Source organism: Anguilla anguilla, chromosome 3, assembly GCF_013347855.1.
Source record: "Anguilla anguilla isolate fAngAng1 chromosome 3, fAngAng1.pri, whole genome shotgun sequence".
Classification (NCBI taxonomy): Eukaryota; Metazoa; Chordata; class Actinopteri; order Anguilliformes; family Anguillidae; genus Anguilla; species Anguilla anguilla.
Window position 1 is genome coordinate 61,731,581 of NC_049203.1, and position 21,646 is coordinate 61,753,226.

At 51.9% G+C, this 21,646-nt stretch overlaps 1 protein-coding gene across 1 annotated transcript in view; it reads left to right on the forward strand.

The window, feature by feature from the left end:
- diaph2 (diaphanous-related formin 2) overlaps positions 1-21,646 on the forward strand; it is a 442,997-nt gene that overhangs the window by 116,190 nt on the left and 305,161 nt on the right. The window contains 4 exon segments of the mRNA XM_035408002.1: positions 14,512-14,586; positions 14,822-14,891; positions 16,100-16,236; positions 18,389-18,497. Of these exon segments, the coding sequence (XP_035263893.1) occupies positions 14,512-14,586; positions 14,822-14,891; positions 16,100-16,236; positions 18,389-18,497 (391 nt within the window).

The following is a 21,646-nucleotide window of genomic DNA, read 5'->3' on the forward strand; positions in this document are numbered from 1 at the left end:
TCGCTGCGTGCATGATAAGGTGTTCTCTAGGTGATTTCTCTCTCTTTCTTTTTTTCTGGGGGGGTTTTTTCAAGACTGCTCTGTACGCTGGATTCGGGTCTCTAGACGTCTCTCTGCAGGTCAGGGGTGTAGAAACGACAGGTGAGGCTTGTCTGGGGCTGTGGGAAGGACAGGTGAGGCTTGTCTCGGGCTGTGGGGAGGACAGGTGAGGCTTGTCCCGGGCTGTAGAAAGTCACGTGAGGCTTGTCCCGGGCTGTAGAAAGTCAGATGAAGCTTGTCCCGGCTGTAGAAAGGACAGGTGAGGCCTGTCTTGGGCTGTGGAAAGGACAGGTGAGGCTTGTCTGGGGCTGTGGGGAGGACAGGTGAGGCTTGTCCCGGGCTGTAGAAAGTCAGGTGAAGCTTGTCTCGGACTGTAGAAAGGACAGGTGAGGCTTGTCTGGGGCTGTGGGGAGGACAGGTGAGGCTTGTCCCGGCTGTAGAAAGTCAGGTGAAGCTTGTCTCGGACTGTAGAAAGGACAGGTGAGGCTTGTCCCGGGCTGTGGAAAGGACAGGTGAGGCTTGTCCCGGCTGTAGGGGTGCAGGTGAGGCTTGTCCCGGGCTGTAGGGGTGTAGGTGAGAGTCTCGGCGCTTTTGTGCGTTCCGAGCAGCGCTCGCCCGCTAATCGGGCTCGTTAGCGCCTTTGAAGTCGTGACGTTGATTTTTCTTCGCGGGGGGCCGTTCAGCATCAGACTCATCGGACCAGAATCTTAACCAAATGTGATGAAAGGAGAGGAGAGGGTCTGGGAAAGGGAATAATTGACGCAATTAGGCATCAAGTGCCGAACAGATTGCGTGAAGCAGGCAGGCAGGCAGGCTGGCTCTGCTTTTGAACGAGAGGCGTTCGGAATATCAACTTCTTGTCAGAAGCTGTGTGTGTGTTTTTTGTTCTGGGGAGACTCTGTGTTTTAAAGCTCTGTTCCCGGTGTCGTGTATTAATCGGGTCTTCACCAAATATCCCAAAGGCCGATTCCCGCCAGCCTCAGCCGGCACCGTCTGCGACAGCGGAGACGCTTGTCTGAAATGATAGAATACTCCGCCCGCTTCGGTCTTCTGAGTGTTTAGCCCCGCCTCCCCCCTTCCCTCCCCCCCCCCCCCCCACCCCCTCCTTCCTTCCTACAGCGGCTCGACCTCCAGCGACCTTGAGCCCGGCCCGGCCGGCCGAGTGAGATTTTATCTGGATGCAGATGGGGAGGGTGTAGTATATCAGTATGGCGAGGGGACGTAAACCCCCCCCCCCCCCCCCCGTTTTCAGCGCTCCCCAGTGCGGGGTGAGGGCTGGCGGGGACTGACCTCGCCGCTGAAGAGTTATTTCACCGGGGGGGGAGGCTGAATGTTATGGCTCCTCCCCCCTGAGGGATGACACTCACATTATTAATCTGGGCTCTGCAGTGCTCTGTCTGCCAGCTCCCTGCACCGAGCGTGCTCTCCTGCCTCTCTCTCTCTCTCTCTCTCTGTATCTTTCTCTCTGTCTCTCTGTCTCTCTCTCTCTCTCTCTCTGTATCTTTCTCTCTCTCGCTCTCTCTCTCGCTCTCTCCCTCTCTCTCTCTGTATCTCTGTCTCTCTGTCTCTCTCGCTCTCTATGTCTCTCTCTGTCTCTCTCTCTCTCTGTCTCGCTCACTGCATCTCTCTCACTCTCACACACACACACACTCTCTCTCTCTGTATCTTTATCTGTCTCTATCTCTGTATCTCTTTCTGCGTCTCTCTCTTTCTCTCCCTCTGCATTTCTCTTTCTCTCTCTGTCTCTCAGTCTCTCTCTCTCTCTCTGTATCTATCTGTCTCTATCTCTGTCTCTCTCTGCATTTCTCTTTGTCTCTCTGTCTTTCGATCTCTGTCTCTCTCTTTTCTTCCCTCCCTCCTCGGTTTTTTCCCCCCACTCTCTCTTTTCTCTCCTTTTTTTCTCTTCTCTAATTCTCAGCAGCTCTACGGCGAGGCAGCGGGGCTGTCTGGAAAACCGTGAGGGAAATAACTCAGCGGTGTGAGACCAGTACATGCTGAGGCTTTTTTTAATTTTTTTTTTTTTTTTACAGTACCTGTAGAGAAAAGCTTTTATGTCTTTCGTTTATTGCCCCTAAATCGGCGCGTTGGAATCTCCGCGCGGCGCGGTCGGGTAAATATTCACCAGCGCCGGGGCCCCACGCGCCGAACTGAGAGGTCCTCAAATTAAGGTCCGAACCGCCGGCGAAAATCTTCGCCGTAATCGAGTAGCGCGCGGCCTGGACGACCGCCAGAATCACCCCGCGAGCGCACGGGGACGCGCGGGCGCGGTCGACGCCTTCCGCGGCCCGACAAACGGGAAGGCCACGGAGCGCTGAGGCGGGGTCCCGCGGGCCGGAGCGGGGCCACATTAATAACCGTCAAAAAATCGCTCTCCGGGCTCGGCCCTTCAGGCCTGATTGTGTGATTACGCAGATCGTCGTGAACGTTTCCGGGCCCCGCCGCCTCGACTCGACTCTGCTCCGCTTGCTTTGGCTCGGTGATTGCGCGCTGCCCCCGCTGGCGCCCCCTTTTTCCAGAGCGCGGACCGGGGTCACGGCCCTCTCCATTAATCACGCCTAAATGAATACAGTAAAAAAAAACACATAATCCGGTAACATTACACCGCGCCAGATTCATCAAACGGAGCGCTTTCTCTCGGCCTGGCCCCAGTCTGATTTCATTACTGCTGTGGGGAGCATTCTAATCTGGTGGCGAGAGGAGGGCTCTTATTGCATTTGGAGTGCGGCGAATGGCTTTTTTCTTCCGCAAACCGATCGGAGACGGTTACGGGGTAGTGTATTAGCGTAATGAGGAGCCGGCGCTTGCGCTGATGGATGCTTCTAGAAGGCAGCGGGAGCTATCAGCGGGAGACACGGAGGTGCCAGCGCCGGCCGTCCCGGGATGCTTTATAGCCAATCTCCGCCATTTAAACGGTGTCATTTCTAATGCTGGAACTGGAGGCAGTCTCTGTCAGTCATGCATAATTGATGCTCCTTGTGTACACTGGCTGGCTTCAGGCGTACCGCAGGAAAAGCGTATCAGAAGCAAAACGGCAGTTTGCGCGGAGCTGTAAAAAAAAAGACGCGTCCGTTGACAGCTCGAGCGGCGCGCGTCCCTCCTGACGCGCGGACTCCTCTTTACGAACGTTGCGCTTGTGCCAGTGATGGCGGTAATTATGGACGGGGCATTCGGAAGGATACGGTGAAATGAGGTTAACTGGCGTTGGCAGGCCTTGCCGCGGCCGTCCAGCGGGCTGCGCTGTCGAGCGGACGACCCCTGGCTGCGCTCGGCGGTTTCGGGGTCCCCGCGGACGCCAAGTGATTTTTTTTCCTCGGCCGCAAGAAGGACGCGTTCGAGGACGCGCGAGGGGAAACGCCGGCGGGTTACCGGGGGTTACGAATTCAGACCGCACCCCTTTCGGCCTCCCGTCGGATGTAACCGCGGCGATACGGCTTCGGCTTCCTCCACGAGCGCGAGTTTGGGGGGTGGTGGGGGGGGGGGGGGGGGGGGGGGTGGGGGGGGGGGGGGGGCGCGGCGGGGAGAAAGTTATCAAAAACCTCACCTGTCTGCCTGCCAGATAAATTGTCTCCGTTGCCGTGGCGATGGAGTAAAATGGGGTTTAAAGCTGGCGGGGAGGGTCATTTTTCTTCGGCCGCGCCGCCGCCTCGACTCTCCGGACTCCGAATGTTATTACACACCTTTGTGTTGCCCACAGTGCTCCACAGCCCCCGGAGCCCCCCCCTCCCCCACAGACCCCCCCAGCCTGGCTCCAGCCCAGCGCTACGCTACGCTACCTACACTTGTCAGGGAGGGCGAGGAACGCTGTGAAAAATGATTACATCACTGAATCCTCCTGTCTGCAGACTAATGGATTGCTGTTGTTGTTTCCAGGAGGAGTGTGTTTGCTTTAAACGCGGGGGCTCTGTGCGGTCGGCGGGCAGGGGGGCATCGCTTTATGAAATAAAAGCGTGTACCTGTTTTTCTTTCTCGGCTCTCTCCGAGCTGAACTTTCCGAACCGCTTGGCTTTCTTTATTTTCGGCGACGAGGAGAGCTCTGCGGAAGAGAGTTTGACCCCCCTGCGTTTTTTCGAGCCGGCTCGCGGGCGGATGTTTCTGCGCCGGCGGGTTCCTGTGGGATTTTTTATCGCGGTTGAAGCGCGCGTGCGACGGAGGGGTTAACCGGGGCTGTTGGACATGCGTGTCACGGCTACGCGGCGGCGTTTCTCAAAAGCAGTAAAGACGCGCGAAAGATTCAGAAGTCCTCCGTGACTGGGTATATTTTAAGCGGGACACCCATTTCATTTTATGCCACCATCTGTTAACCTCAAAGCCAGCCGTACCGTTGGCAGCCCCGGAGCCAGGCATACATAATTCAGATATCTGATTTGAATTCAGTATTGATTTAGTGAGAAGTGGTATTGCTGGGGTACAGGGGTAAGTAGGTAGTCCACAGTGTTAAATCCAATATCCCACATCCCCTTGTGCTTTCCACTACTTCCTCCTTTATTAATTGTTTTGTCAAACCCATGGATGTTGTGTCTGACCAAACACACACACACACACACACACACACAGATGCACGCATGCACACACTCACACACACACACACACACAATCACAGACAAGCAAACACGATATCTGGCTGTTTCTATGATCTTTTTGGAATTTAAGGAATTTAAATTTTACCCTCCAAACTTCATTGAAATATCACCTTGATATTCTGCGAATGGTAACCGAGGTCAGAGTAAATGACATTTTTACAATTTTATGTGACCTTATGGCACTTGACACTTGTGGGACTTTAATACATTTCGTTGAGATTATTAACCGCGGAGAAACCTTAGTTAAGTGCCTGGAAAAAAGTGACCTACTTTCTCTCATCACTCTTGAAACGTTGGGGGAGCAGGGAGTGATGGGATGGATGTCTTTGCTCAGCCCTCTCTCTCTCTCTTTGGAACGACAGGTTCACCATGTAATACTCCAATGCTCCTTCTGCCCATCCATTAAAAATGATACGGACTGAAAAGAACCACATAAATGATTCTATGTGATTTCTTTAAAATTAGAAATTAGAAACTAGTTTCTGAGTCTCACACAACCGAGGTGTTATTTATTTTTTTTTTGCTCTAATTGCTATTACCCTGACTTAACAGACGGCGCTTTAACGTTAGCCGTTTTAAAAACAGCGGACTCCCACACAAATACCCCACGGATCTGTGTCCTGGGGTTTCCCATTAATTGGAGGTTTAACCGCCTTTGGCCACCTGAGAGAGAGAGAGGCATTACATTACATTACATTTATTTGGCAGACGCTTTTATCCAAAGCGACGTACAAAAAGTGCATTTCATGGTCATAGACAACTACTAAACACAGGTTCAGTAAGGCAGCCCGCGAGTAGCGGTAAATAATGAATGGTTTAGATAACCGGGGCATTGACGTGTAACTCGGGTGACGGAGTTGAAGTCGGCAGCTGTGGGAGGAGCTTAGGGGCCCCCAGACTGACCGCGGACGGGAGGGGCGGTCAAATCAAACCTGGCTGGTGCAGATCAGCGGTTAATGCTCCTGGTCCTGGGGATCCGCCGCTCTGGCCTATTTTGGGTTAGTTTGCTCTTGATTGAACGCTCGTCTTTATTTTAGTGCGTCTTCGACGGTTACGCGCGACGCAAGTGTTGTCGGAGGTGTGTACAAAAGTGAATTTAGAGGTGTTCCTTCCTTCCGTATGTTAATTTTTTTTGGCACCGTTAAAATTTTCTAACACACTGTGGAGATAATTTAAGAGCTTGTCCTTTTTTTAATTTTCCGTTCTTCAGGGGAATCTAAAGAATTTAATTGAACTAATTGAACTCACTGAACTCATTTCATCGGTCCCAGATTTTTTTTTTAAGGGTAGGGATGTGAAGCTTCTATCTTGACTTTTATAAGCAAACTCATTTCCAACCGCGCGTTTCCGCTGGGTGTAAATCCAGGTCAATAATAAACAAAAGCAAAGCCACACAAACAGAGATGGTGAATGAAACCTGGTCAACAGTGTGTCTCTGGAACCAGACAAGACAAATACAATAAGCTCTAAACAAAAAAAAAGAAGGAAATTTAATATACGCTATGCTTTTGTGTATGTTAAAAAAAAACGCAGGCAAAACTTCTGTTGAGAACAGCAAGTGATTCAGTTTCCACGATTCGGCGAGAAAATGACTCATTACAGTTATTAGAAAGGGAAAACTGGTGCTGCGACTCAATTCCTCTGTATCCAGATCAAAAGACGATCAACCGCGGGGGACTAGCGGAGACGCCGCAGCACTCGCCGCGGGAGGCCTCCGCACCGCCCGTCTGATGCATTACAGACGTATGGCTTTATATTTCCATTCACTTAATGGGGCTGATCAATCAGCACTTTGGCAATTTCCGAACGATTTCCCCCCGATTCCGCGGAGGCCATTTTCCGTCCAATTAATTCGGAGAGCGCCGGGGGGGCCTCTCGCTGTTTTGGAGATAATTAGAAATTTCAGGAGTGTTTTTCTCTCGGCGGGGGGTCATTTGGAAATGTCCGGGGACCGCGTGGAACGGGGCCCCGCGTCTCAGTCTGCTAGTCTGTGTTGGTTTAATGCCGATGTCGCTCTTAGGGATTTCGCTGTAGTCTGTACGCCACCCCTCCCCACACACACACACACACACGTGTACACCCCCCCGTGTAAACCCCCCCCTCCTCGGTTCCAGAAGAAAGTGGGACGCTCTTTTGTGCGGTTTGATGTGTGGGGGGGATCCAGCTGGGGCCCAAACGCCATTCCGAAGCGGGGAGCCAAACCCGCCAATATCGCCGTCGGAGCGGGACGCCGGGCTATAGCCCCCGCCCCCCCGCCCGCCGCCCCGGAGATCCCGTATCTACAGAGGTGCATCTGGCGCCCCCCCCAGGACGGAAGGTTAATCCGCGCCCCCTCCCCCTCCCCCCCCCCCCCCCCGAGGACGGAAGGTTAATCCGGTCCCGTAGCCGAGCCGCCCGCCCGCCGCCTGCCAGCCGCCGCCGCCGCGCACCTTTCCCCCGCTGCTAAAATTAGCGGCGCGTTCGCACCTCATCGCCGCTCGTCTTTGTCACTCTTCCTTCCAGCCAAAATAATTACCCCTCTTCTCCCGCGTCTTCATCCTGTGGATGAGTAGCGTGTGCGGGATATGGGTGAGAATGCATAAAATACTGCCGCGTCATCAAAAGCGAGGAGAAGGGAAGCGGCGGTGGCGGTGGTGGGGGGGGGGGGGAAGGGGGGGGGGAGAGGAGGTTGCTGGGGAAGCCAAAATTTATGACTTAATTAGAGAGCTCGCGCTGGCCCCGGCGCCAGCAGCCCTGGCAGATTGGCCTAGGCTACAGGAGGAGGACGTTTCTCATTACGTTAATCTGAGAGTTCTGAACCGCGCTCGCTAGGAGACGCCGTCTCCTCCCTCCCGCCCGCCCGCCCGCCCGCCCGTGTCCGCCGCGTCCTGGCGCTGCCCACCCCCCGGGCGGCGAGGGCGCACTTACTCACCTGATTATCTCCCCGGCGCGGACCCGGTCATTCCTCTTCCCCTGACCTTTACACACGCGTGTTTTATGTATGTGCTCAGGGCCCGCAGGGACGACGGGACATATAAACACGGTGTCGCGGAAAGGGAAAGGGCTACGGCGCGTCTGGATGTGTCCGCTGTTCCGCAGCACACACCCCCCCCCCCCACGACCCCCCCGAATCGCCGCGGCACGGGGACGTTCTTCTCATTCCAAAAGGTTAAAATCGCGGGACGCTGTCGGCTGTCCCCGCGCAGCCGTTCGGATGATTGAAACGGTGCGGAGGTGCGCCCGCCGTCTCGGCGAGGGGGGGGGGGGGAACTCGCGGCGTCCTCCCGAAGGATCTCCTTTATTTGCTGTGAACTTTGACACGCGGTTTACTTCCTCTGTGTGATCCTGTCAGCGGAGGAGGAAAGTTGTTTGTCTGTTTTTACGGACTTGCTCTCTCCGGAGGGAAAAAAAAGTGGGAGAGGACTAAACGCGATCTTCCCAGAGATCCGTCTTTCTGTACGCCGCGCGTTAATCACGGCCTGTATTAAATCACCGGCGTTTGAATAATACGACATTTTATTCTAATGTATGCAAATGTATTGTAATACATAACATGCCATGAGATATACGATGTAAGTGACGTGTATTACATCTCCGTGTTAAAATTGAGTTTTTGTCCTCAGCTTAGATGCGGCGCTGTGTGAGGTCGTAGGTGTTATTGTGGACCGTGGTTATATTAAATCACGGAGATGATTGGAGAAACGTATGGAGTCGCGGTGCCCGGGCCGGCCTGTCGCTTGATTTCGGGTTGTGATGTCAAGAGCAATTTGCTGCTAAGAATACTGGGCCTCGAGTGGAAGGGTTCGTCTGTGAATAGGTCAGGAGCTGCCGGATGCGGGAGAACGGGACATTCGTGGACATTCGCGTCCTGATACGGCGTGAAAGATACTGTGCTCGTATAATACAGTGCTCTCATGATGAAATACTCCAGAGGCCGTTACATTGAAATAACAAAAACACGATCGAGCGCCATCGAGCTGCTGGCTGAAATCGATGTGGGACAAAAAAAAAAAAGGCGCTCGCGGAAGAAAAACAGCCTCACGCCGCCGCCGCCGCAGCCGCCATTCCTGGAGGTTGGTCTTTGCGGTCGGGGAAACGGGGGTTAGGAAGAACGGGAGTTGAGAGTGACGAGGTTGGACAGGATTGGGAATGAGTGTATTAGATGGGACAGCTCAGGTTAGACGGTTTGGAGACGAAGTGAGAGAGGCGAGATTGAGGTGGTTGGGACGCGTGCGGAGGAGGGACGCTAGGGAATATCGGGAGAAGGATGCTGGAGATGGAGCTGCCAGGCAGGAGGAAAAGAGGAAGGCCAAAGAGGAGGTTCGTGTGCGTGGGGAGGGAGGACACGCAGGTGGTTGGTGCCACAGAGGAAGATGAAGAGGACAGGAAGAGGATGAACTGCTGTGGCGACCCCTAACCGGAACAGCCGAAAGAAGAAGAAAGAAAGAAAGAAAGAAAGGGCGTAGAAAGATGAACCCCAGCTTGAGGCTCCCGCCGAATCCTCCGCCCCTTCTTTTTTTGGGAAAGCGCTGAGGTCGGTGTCTCCACTAGGCCCCCCTGGAACCCAGGAGCCAGGAACAAGCAGCCGGCGCATCGACGCGCAGTGCGCTCACGAGGACATCGACCAGCCCGTGGATTATTAATGAGCGCGCATACAGAGGGAATGCTGTGTCACAGTGCCGCTCTAAACGAGGAACCCGTTTCGCCCTCGCTGTTTCGCTCGGCGTGCCTCTGACTGTGTTTTGTCCTTTCGCCGCTGGCCGACTCGATTCTGGCCGAGTGCCCTGCTGTGTTATTCTACATACAGCAAAATCCCACAGAACCAGCAAAATCTGAGCGTATAAAACGGTTCTCGCACCAGCTGTACGAGTTCTCCATTTTGCCTGCGGAACGTAGGCTACAGTACATGATTGCAGAAACTAACACAATTTGGTGGCACTTAACTGCAAGATTATACCTATCAATATTTCATGAACAAGCTCCCTCCCCCCCTCCTCCCTTACCCCCTGCCCCCCTCCCCCACTCTAAGTTAATGAAATCCTTGGACGCACGCCACGAGCTGAGTAGAGGAAGCTGATAAGGAGTCGGGACGCCGTTCGTTCTGACAGAGGGAAAGGCTCCGGCCCCTTTTCCGTCCCGTCCGTCACAGGCCAACAGACGGACGCGTTAAACCGCGGCCGCCCTGGCCTCTCACCGCCCGTCCTCCGGTCCGCGCCCGTCAGTTTTGGGCATCTCTGAATTAATCTGCTCGATCTCCCGGCAGAGCTAAAGATTGTCGCACCTTGGAGTGGTGGGAGGTTGTGACACAACACACGAGGGATGGATCTTTACCTCTTTAAGTAAGGCGTCAGTTGGCACGATTCCCTTAGAGGTCGTTCTGTGACGTAGGTGGGTGAAACTGCTTGGATTTTAAGGAAACTGCAAGCCATTTTACCGTGAGCTCATTGGCCCCGAACGGAGTAACATAGAGTGACATAAACCCTGGATGTAACTTGCGAGGGAATCAGATTCATTTTTTGTAGCCATATTTCGTACATGGTCCTTTCCTTCGTTGAAGATAGAGATCTTTTCCCCATTAGAGCATTAATGCAGTCTCCATGGTACCCACACCAGTGTGTCTATGAATCACAGTATCTCTAAAAAAATATTGGCTTCATCACCCGGGCGTTAACGTGGGCTGTCCCATTGGACGGAAGACGGATAAGTCTCGGTTACAGATTTAGCGAATTACGGTCCCGCAAAAAATATCGTCTTCGTACTTTCCTTCTACCGCCGCCATTTACCACCCCGGCACTGCTGTCCAAATTTCATATCGGAAAAGCCCCGCTCTGCGTTAGATGGAGTAAAACTAGATTGTTTTTTAAGATTTCATTTTTTACGATGTTTGCATGCAATGAGCGTCGGAACACAGCGGGGAAGGGGAAGGGGAACGGGGGAAACATTAAAAGCGTGAGCGTTAGTAAACAGACAGTTATAAATTTTCGACATTATGCCGTTTTGTTTTATTAACAAAGCAGATCATTATAGCGTAGTGTACAGCAAATGGTAATAAGTTGCAAATTGGGTTTGGTTGCCTGGTAATGAATATTGACTGATGGCGCGGAAGAGCTTTTGGCAGTCGTGTAATTCCCTGCGAAAGTGGCAGCGGGTCAGAGAACGCCTTATTTCACCTCCGCGCAGCGCCGGGGGCTAGCACGCATCAGGCCTAATCGAGGGGCTTCCGTGACACTGATTGTCAATACAAATGACTTTAATATACATGCTGCCGGTGTGTGAAGATCGTTGCGGAGCGGAGGGATAAATCGTCGAGTTAGGGGCCGGTAATGCCGCAGATTGCTCCATGCGTTTCGTCTAATTGACACCGCGGCGCCGGAGAGCGAGCGACGCCGCCGACGCGGTCGGGACGCGATCGAGGGTCCGCCGCCGCCGCCGCCGCCGCTCGGGTCCTGATCACTTATCTCCGGGAGCGGAGGAACTCGCTCGTCCAGCCGCCGATCGTTCGCCGTCTCCAGATACAGCGCGGTTTATGGCCAATTATCTCCCGCGGTGCCATATTGATTGCTGTATTATGGCTCTTAAACGTTTGGCTGTCGGACGCGGGCTTTTGGGGGTGGGTGGGGGTGGGGGTCGGGGTAGGGGCGGTGTTGTGTTGGAGGAGGTTTTCAGACCCACGCGCTCGGGAGACGATGCAGAGTTTTCCCTCGTAGGCCTTCTTCAGGTCTGATCGCGAGCCGTACGGGTTGCGGTCCGTAGAAGAGCACGAGGACGCGTTGGAGTTTCTTTAAAAAGACGCGGCAGCTGCTACGTACCAATCGACGCGCAGCGCCGAAGTGTGAGAGAACGCGATTTAAACCGGACCGCGGCCGGTTCTCAGGGGGGGGGGGGCGCACAGAACGCGAGATTTTAAGAGAGAGAGAATACCAATTTCGGGACAAAAGATTCGGGAGATTACAGAAGAGCCCGCAAAAGCTTAGAAATGCCTTATTTCGAGTAACCAGTCTGTGATGTTTCTTCCTACGCGCCTTTTCCCCCAGAAAGTCTGCCGCGGCGAAGCTGTGCCTCGGCACCGTTGTCGCTCCGCTGTGAAGATGTGCCGGTGGCGGGGTCACCATCTGGCTGCTCGTCGCCGCGTCTCGCTTTAACGGATTTTAACCTCCTCGCCGGCGTTCCTGGACGCCCGCCAGGCTTCGCGGGCGTTTCGTTTTCTTAACCGCCTTTTGAAATGAAACGTTTCGTTCGCAAGCGATTGTTTTCCGCTTTGAGTGCAAGCTGCATCAGATGCAATTTTTTTTTTATATACCGAGTGTTGTGTAATGTGTTTAAACAAAATGTTTTTTTGCGATATACAGTGAATTTAAAAAATATAAGCAAAGTATATAATTGTGGCAGTAGGTGGTGTTTTTGGATTCAAATTGTGACATCACAACTCCAGTATAGTCTAATGTCCATAGCAATTGTGCATGTGAAATGCGATCAGTTTGTAACATTTACCCTGATTACCGTTTAATTCCATCATGCGTTTGTGGTATTACCCTGTACAAGTATTCTTCAGTTTGCGTTTGACGTTGTTCACAATGCACAATGGTGCAAGGCTGATTATCAGTTCTTTAGCATTTCCCCATTAAACACCCTGTACTACAGATGGCCCAGCAGTCATCTGGGAAGAGATGTACAAAAATGATCCTAAAAATGAGACTGAATATGAAATTCTCAAAAAGCACAAATTAAAAAGGTGATTATCAGCCACCAAATTTGGAACAAATCCAAAATGAAGCCGGATCTCGGGTATGGGGGTGTTCCTACTAGGCGCGCCTCAAATACATTCAGGATTCTGATGCGTATACATAAACGTTTTCTTTCTCGTCTCCCAGTTTGTGCACAAACTCTCCTCCGGCTGACGTGCAGGGAAGTAGCCAGTCGGAGTGAGACTCTTGGATTCATAATGAATCGATGATGGCGTGCGTTTGGTGTGCGTTGGGCGTACGTTCGGTGTGTGTTGGGCGTGCGTTTGGCGTGCGTTCGGCCTGCGTTCGCCCTGCCTCCTCCCGGCCTGGCGTGAGCTCGGGAGGCCCCGGATCGGGGGCCGCAGGTTGCTCACGGAAACGCGCGAATCTCAGAGGACGGCGCGTGTACCCGGCGGCGCGTTAGCCGAACCCGCGTCTCCGCGGCGCCTGTCATCGCGCCCCTCGCCTCCGGTCGTAATTCCTATTGACATTTCTAGGCCTTGAGACGCGGCGTTCCCAACGCTCCTGACGGATGTGGAACAGATACAGTTTCTAAAGATACTTCAGCTGCAGGCAGAAATTAACCTCGGCCAGCTAGCACACGCTGTACCCAGGATATTGGAATTTGCATCAAATGTAGTGAAATAATGCAACGTCTCCAAGTAATACATCAAACGCCGCAATAGCGCTTATATATTTTGGAAGGCTGCAGTTTTAACAGGATTATGGCAGCCAAGGGTTTGGCCGAACAGCATGAAATGAACAAAATGAAACAAAATGGATTGGGAGTGTGCGGAGAAATGGCGTCCAATGTGCTGGAAATTAATATGTACTGTAGCCTAGATTAACTGCTGATGTTAATCACACGGAGATGGACCAGCTCATAGCAAAATGTTTCTGAAAGGCCTTTCTGAGGGAGTGCTGGTCTCGCTGTTAGGCATAATTTAAAACTGGATTAGAGAAACTGGATTACATTTTGCTTATAATTTTTGAAGAAGAAAAAAAAAAAGTATTTCATAGAAGTTACCTCCAAGCTAATAGCACTGTTCCATGATGTTTTATGCATTTATGTAACATGGTCCAGATCAGCAGGAACATCTGGCAGCCAGGGCAGAGGAGCAGGAACAGCTTGGGGTGATAAAGCTAATTTACTGTTATTTTCTCACTTCAGTCCTTTTGGTTAGCTGGCTGCTGTGCAGAATAAGATGGGGGTGAGCAGAGTCTTAAGTCTGTGTGTTTGAAGTGACCTCAAACTTTAGTGTTGACGAGCATCCATGGATGTTTCACGGATTCCGTTTGGGTTAATGAAATAACTTGGTTATTACTTACAGTGCCAGATTTTACAGGGCCATTTTGAGATCTGTGGAGACTTCCTATGAATATCCATTATCTTTCAGTTTTTGGACACTGCAAAAGGCCATTTAAGTTTTGTGCAAATTTATAGGAAGAAAAACTGTAGGAAAAAAGTAAAATGAGACTGTGCCCGGCTCTCTAATTAGCTGGTTTTCATTCTGGAGGCAGCTACTGCTGGCAGTGAACATAAAATAAAGCCAGTCATTTGTTTTCAGTGAAATGGTATATATTAACACAGTCTCAACTGCATAATGTAGACATTGTTTTTCATTTCAGAACAGACAGGGGGGAGAAAGATCATACATCCACATCAAAGTAAATCAGCGAGTTTCTATGGAGTTTATGTCCCAATTCAGCTACACCAGGGGACGGTGTGATTATAGTCATCTATATGCTTCCAAATGATAACAATTAGGTCCTTTTCTACAAGTTTGTTTTACAAGTCTGTCTTTTTGTTGCTCAAAATAAATTCTCCAGAAGGCAAACAAAGCGGAGAGAAAAATAATCCCTCTTTCCCCCCGACGGTATTTATCATGTCTTTCTTAGGAGAGCCATTAGTCAATATCGCTTTCTGTCAAAGGCACGGAACACAATGGCCGTCTTCTAAGATTCAATGCGGCTGTCTCGTTCTGTCAAACAAAGCAAACACTAGGTGTGCCCTGCCACATCCACGGAGATGCAAGCGCGCGGATGACTTCGAAAATAAAGAGTAAAATGTTTTTGATGTTTCTCGGTGAACTCCTTTTGATTGCCGTTCTCGCTTTGTGAATTCAGCGCACGCCGAATGCCTTCACTCCTCACTCACTAACTCCCCGTCTTTCTTCCCTTACCTGCAGCTGGGTGAACAACTTTGGCCATGAAGGACTGGGATTGCTCTTGGACGCACTGGAGAAGCTGCTGGACAAAAAACAGTAAGAAGAACAGCCTGACGTTTCGGGGGGGGGGGGGGATAATGGCGCTTAATGCGCCAGTGTAGCTGCCGCTCGTCAGATGCTCTGTCTTTTCCAGTCAGCGCGCTACGTTGGCGTCAAATGGCGTACTGTAAACATTGCCAAAACATTACATGTAGAACATTAAAACGTTGAAGCGGAACATGAATTGAAACCTCCAGAGCTGAAACTCCGCTGTTTCTTTTTGTCTCTCCAGGCAGGAAGGCATTGATAAAAGGAACCAGCACAAGCTGATCCAGTGTCTCAAGGCTTTCATGAACAATAAGGTTTGTGCGGGGAAGCTGGGGGCCGGGTCTCGGGGTACGGTGATGCAGAATTGGCAGCGTCCGTATGAGGCTCCCAAAGTCTTCCAGCCCTCTTCTGTTTTTCACCAGCGACTGATAACCAGCGCATAACCAGTTCCACTGGCACTATGAACGCTGCCCCCATGCCTATATGGCGAACGACGCCATTTTGTGAGCGGTTTATGCATTTCAGTGCTATTGATCCATACATGGTCTCCTAGGAAATGGCTATGGAAAAAATGTTCAACCCCCCCCCCCACCCACCCACCACCAGCTCTCAGGAGGGGGTAGAACTGACGTTTTTTTTTTTTGTTGCTTCACGCGGTGTGAATAGATCTGTGCGGAGGCCTTGAATTCCTCTCACATGAATTAGCGCGGTGCATTATCACAGTCGGGTGTCAATCGATCAGACCAGCCGCTCCCCCCTTCAGCAGCGAGCTCCGCGCTCCGCAGCGGAGGAGGGAGCGGAAGGGGGGGGGGTCGAGAGTGCTGTGAGAGAGTTCACCTGATGCTTCCCTCTGGACAAGCCGGGCCAAACCTCTTTGCTAGATTCCGCTGTAATGTTTTTTTTTTTTTTCTAGAATATTCCTCTCGTGTTGATATTATTGCAGAGTGGAAAATCAGCCGGGTGGTACTGCATTGCCTGAAATACTATACTTTTAGCTCTCTTGCTTCTGCAAGTAATTCACCTTTCTTCCCCTTTTTTTTGTGAAGTCTTGCTATCATTTTTCACCAGATTTCCTAAATAGCTCAGAGTCCCCAGTTTCTTCCAAGAACTAAATTGCTGTTGGCCAGATTGTTGCTGTCCCTTTACCAAAATCCCTACATGCAACCAGGTCATCTTAAAGAGTGAGCCTGAGGGATTTTAAAAGCACAGGAAAATGTGTGTTTGTCCCTATAGCCCTGTCCTGATTTGGATTAATCTATCATCATCTCCCATTTTCTTTCCTTGGCCTCATTGGCCCACTGTTAAAAGAATTTGGGCTAATTTTGTATTTCTATCCAGGTTTGCTGTTGATTAAAATTCCCTCAGACTCTCATTGGCATAGGATAATTGCAAATGGTTACAAATTTCACGTGGAAGAGAACCGTTAGGATGTGCACACAACAGAAGCACTGTATGTACACAGCTGACAGATTGCAAAACAAATGGATCGGACAATGTTTTTTTTCTTCTTCTGTGCTTTCAGTATGGGCTCCAAAGGATTCTGGGAGACGAGAGAAGCCTTCTGCTCCTGGCGAGGGCTATTGACCCGAAGCAGACCAGCATGATGACAGAGATCGTCAAGATCCTGTCTGCGGTCTGCATTATCGGAGAGGAGAACATGTAAGTTTGATCGAGCACGCGGCCTCCCTCCCATCCGTCCCGCATGGGTTCCACAGCCCCGGAAGCCCCCCCCCCCCCCCCCATCTTCAGACCGACGTGTCCGCGCCGAGCGACCCCCTCCACCTTCGCCGCAGAGCCGCAGACCCAAGCGTTTATGAGCGAGTTAATGAAATATAAGTGCGGGCGTCCTGTCAGAGCCCCTAACGCGATGCTCATTCAGACACGCCGAGCGCTCGGACCGCGTTGGAGCGCGGGCGCGGAGACGTGTCGCAGTCTGTCGGTTGGCGTGTTCTCATTTAGCTGCTCGCGGCTGCGTGGCGCGGTAAAGCGCTCGGGGTTGTTGGCCGTGAGCTTGCAGCCCGACTGACAGATTATAAATTGAATCCAGGGGAGTTTTTATTTATTTTTATTTATTTATTTATTTTTTTTATCGTGTCTGCCGCGGCGTTGGCCCGAGAATAACAATGGCAGCCCTCCAGCGAGGCTCCGTTCAGCAGCTCGAGAAAATGAACAGACTCAGAAAAAAAAAACGAAAAACAAAGAAAGAGAAAGGAGAAGAAAAAGCGAAGCCTCGTAGCAGGTGCTCGTTTGAGGAGAGAGAGAGCGGGCGTGCGGCTGTGGGGCCCTGGTGGTGGTGACCCGCGTACCCGTGGCTTTTGGTCTGTCACAGCGCCCAGAGAACCTCGCTCTGTGGCTTCAGCCAGGCAGCGGCCCTGCTTCATATGTGTCTGCTCAGGGGCCAGGGCTGCTGTTCGTCCATGCCAGTGCAATGGTCAATCCCCCCCCAATGCTGGAAGGGCTGTTAGCGTTAATGGCGGTCGGTACGTAACTAACTCGATGCAGTTTCACCGCACGGTTGCATTTGTATAACACAGGCCGCGTTTCACAGCAACAGTTAGCAAGAGCCAACTTTCTATGTGTTGGTAAAACCCTGCTTCAGAACAGTTTTAAGGGCACTGGCACGTTCACCGAATCCATTATGAATGACAACATCAAAGAGGCACTCGAGGAGGAGGGCAGGCTTTGGGTTTTTTTTTTGGAGCGCAGGCTCGACAAACCTGAAAGACATCAAGTGCTCACTTAACTCACTTAAACGCTCCAATTAGTGAGCAGGGGTCTGACCTCTCCTTATTTGTTTGTTTTGCGCAGACGCTTCTGGGAGGCAGATGGGAGTAATTTGAGAAGGACGAGCCTGTGCGTTTAGCGTGCCTGTGATGCCTTTGATAGAGTGCACTAATCACTGATATGCTGCCGTAATAATGTCACCGGGCTGAAGGAGTCAGCTTCATGCGCCAGTTTGGAGGACTTTTTTTCAGACATTTTCTGAAAGTTCCACTTATTTTTTCGGCATTTTTTTTTTGAGGGGGGTGGGGTGGTGGAGGATCAGGAAAAGATTTCAGATGCTTCCCCTTTCTTCTCCACCTTCTCCATCCATCCTTTGAGATGACAAGGTGCACATACACACGTGGACAGCCACTGAGAACAAGAAGTGCAGACAGTCTGCTTGGGCTTACTTGTGTCTGTTTTCTCCCTGTGTGTGAGGCAGATCAGTCCATAATCTGGCCTCTCTTACCTGCACATGTAGGTTTTTCATCAATTGTATTTTTCTTGTTTTTTTTTTTCCTTGGCCACGGTGTCTCTGGAAGGTTCGTGAAGCCCCGCTGTCTGTTGCTCGCACCCATGATCCTCTGTGTCAGAGGTATGATACGGACTCCCTTTCATGGTCCTGCCCAAGCCTTCGGCAAGGAGACCCTGAGACCCTGCAGAAGGAAATGAATGCACATTCTCAACAAAAGCTTTTTGATCCCGTCTCCTTGCCAACCCTTACGCAGTCACCTGTCCCGGCATTGCTGGTTGAGTTGCTGTCAGTTGTTTCTTGCATTGTGTTACGCCAGCCGCAGACGCCTCGGTGTAGCTCTGCAGTGCAGAGTATCGGAGACGTTAGAATGGGAGAGCCGCGCGCCGCGCCCAGCAAGCAGAGGCCTACGACGGAGGAATGCGTTAATGACTCTTCTGAAGGTGTTGTGGAAGAGGAGATCAGAGGATGTGCGAAGGGGAGGGGCGGTTTGCTAGTGAGCGTCCCGTCTGAAGGCTGATAACGGTGTTTGTTGACTTTTTTGTGCTGCTTTGTGTTGGTTTGTTTTCCTTTCAGCCTTGATAAGATCCTGGCTGCCATGACGATTGCGGCGGAGAGGCATAGTAAGGAGAGATTCGCCTCCATAGTGGAGGGCCTGGAGAACCATGAAGCTCAACAGTTGCAGGTACGTACAAAGGCCCCAGACCTCTAACAGGGCCCAGAATTCCAACAGGCCCCTGACCTCTAACCCGCCCCAGACCTCCCACAGGCCCCAGAACTTTAACCGCTCCACTCTAACCGGCCCCAGAATTCAAAATGGCCCCAGAATTCTAACAGGCTCCAGGCCTCTAACAGGCCAAAGAACTCTTAAGAGGTCCTCTCTTACTGGTTACATTTACTGATTGGTAGTCTCCAGCCATTGATATGTTCTTCATAGCTATACTGAACTTAGTGGATATGGAGGTATCTTTGCAAAGGCTGCCATAAACAGTTACCCGTCTGTGCACCAGTTTGACCGTTACTCATGCCCTAATATGGATTACATTCTGTTGCATGATTTATTTGTTCGGCTGATATATGTCAGTGGCTGATTCATTGTTTAAATTGTATAAGGTCACACGTTTGTACAGCCGAACATTTCCGTGAACATAATCGAGCCAAGGGCTTTGCTGTAAGGTGTGACAGCGGCGTACTTTCTGCACTGAAATTACGTTTCATCACTGGCCTCCCGCCCTGCCAGGCGATAGCGATTCATTCCAGCGCATTTTTCATGTTATCCATAAAACAAAAACTCGCCGTGGCGGTTCACCCGCGCTGTCAGGACCGCGCGCCGGAATCGTGGAAGGATGACTGGCTTGAGCAGAAATAAATGAAAAGAAGTTCTCGATGCGTTATCGACAAAGCTTGGCCTCGCTGGCTGTCAGTGGGCCTGAAAGGCCCCTTCCCTTTGAGGCTGTGCTTGACACGCAGGCTGGAATAAAGCTGGCAGCTCTGTCAGGTTCAGGCCATCCGCACCTCCGCCCTTGTCGACTTAAACAGATATTTACACACAATTCTCTATCTCTGCGCCTCTCTCTCCCTCTCTCTGTGTCTCTCTGCTTCCCTATCTCCCTCTCTCCCTTGCTCTGTCTCTCTGTCCCTTTCCCTTTCTCTCCTCCTCCCTCTCTCTTCCTCTCTCTCCCTCTCCCTCTTTCTCCTCCTCACTCTCTCTTCCTCTCTCTCTCTCCCTTGCTTTACCTCTCTCTTCCTCTCTCTCCCTTACTCTCTCTCCCTCTCTCTCGCCTTGCCCTCCTTCTCCCTTTTTCTCTTCCTCTGCTTCTCACTCTGTCTCTCCCTCGATCCCTTTTCTCTTCCTTGTTGTCCCTCACTCTCCCTCTAACTCTCTCTTCATTTCTCCCTTTCTCCCACTCTCCTTCCCTCTCTCACTCCCTCCGTCTCTCCCACTCTCCCTCCCTCTCTTCCAATCTCCCCCCTTCCCTTCCTCTCTCTCACTCTCCCTCCCTCCCTCTCTCCTTCACTCCCTCTCACTCTTCATCCCTGCCTCACTCCCACTCTCTCACTCTCCCACTCTTCTTCCCTCTCTCCCACTCTCCCTCCTTCTTCCCTCCCTCCCACTCTCCCTCCTTCGTTCCCACTCTCCCTCCCTCCCTCCCTCTCTCTCTCCCACTCTCCCTTCCTCTCTCCCACTCCCTTTGTCTGTGCTTTGGCAGCTCCAGCCTCTGAAGGCTGGCTTTTTCCACAGATGGGAGACTGCAGGTTATTGAGATGCTCTCAGGCCCTGTTTTGTCTCGGTTCTTCATCAGAACTTTTTTCCCTCTTTGTGCACCTCCAGCGCAGAATGGGGAGAGTGGCGCCGGGGCTGTTTTACTCCCTTTGAAGCGCTCGCGCGCAGGCGAATAACTAGCAGAACAAAGGTGTTGTCTCAATTTGTGCAGATGGCTCACGCTTTACTTCTCCTCTTCTTCCTCCCCGCATTGTTTTTCCCGCGGTCCTGCGCCAGCTCTCTCCGGGCTGAGAGGGAAGGGCAGTCAGCCGGTAACCCCTCGTTCCTCTCTCCTAAGGGCTGTTCTCTCTGCGATCGGTCCGCCGCTCTGCCCGCCTGACAGCTCCTTCCATTACCTGCGCACGGGCCCAACAAAAGACTTCATCGCAAATTCAAATTCAGAATGTTTCTTTTTTTCGCCTTTTTCTTCTTTGCTTTTAGAGCGAAGAAAGATTTTCCTGTGGTTATTTATTATGAGCAATGCAAATCACTCGCTCAATTTACGGAGGACCATTCAGATCTTCGGAGCGAGCGAGAGGAATTACAACAGGGACAGAGAGAGAGAGAGAGAGAGAGTCGGAAACGAAGGAATAATCCCTTTTGATTACAGAACCTGTTTTCCACATTTTAAAACTGCCGGTAATGAAAAGCACAGCCGTTAATTGTGAAGTAAATTAAAGTGTCTCGCCAGTGCGGAAAGTTCAGAGGACTGAAGGAATTGACGCCCGCGACGGACTGCGGAGTTTAACTTGTTGGCGCGATTATCGTGTTATTTTCCGGCGGTCCCTCGCTTTGTTCCGTCGCCGTGGCGGCGGTGGCGGCGGTCGAACGCTCGCGCTCGTTTTAATCACCCCTGGCGGAAGGCCTCCCACGGCTCTTCGCCCCGCACGGCCGCTTTTTTCTTTCGTTTCGCTGTAACAAACGATTTTCATCCCGAAAAACAAACGAAACGAAACAAAAGGCCTTCTTTCCGGAAACTTCCGGCCGCCGTTTCGAACGAACGCGGCGAGAAGCCTTGTGAGGTTTTCGCCGTGACGAGCGTCGACCGGAAAGCCTTCCCTTAAATCGGTCTCCGGTGGTTACGGCTGGAAGCCAATGGCGGGACGGCGGGGTTGACGGCGTGCCAGACGCCGCTGGCGTCCTCCGAGCCTTCTGTCTTCCCTCGCAGTGAGCTTGGAAGGATCTGGTAGTTCACCTTAAGCTAACTTATGTCCCCGCAGTCCTTTTTATCCGTGCCTGTGCCCATAAGGCCCGCCCCGTCCCGTAAGAAACAGCGCGCTCCTGTTCCCTTCGCTCAGGTAGATTAGTGCAAACCTGTTCCCACTGCTTGTCCTCCGGCAGACGCCAAGTTAAAAACAAGCCGAGGCTGTTTTTCCAGATGGCCATTTCTCCAGATTCCTACCTGAATACCCCCCCCCCCCCCCCCAATCCTCCCCTCCCCCTGGTGCGTCCAATGCATGCTGGGATTGCCCCGTCAGGACCGGCGCTAAGAAGCGCCAGGAGCACCTGCTCGCTGGCGTGCTCGTTTGAGCGCGTGCGGTAGGGATGGCCTTGGCTACAGCTCCAGAAAA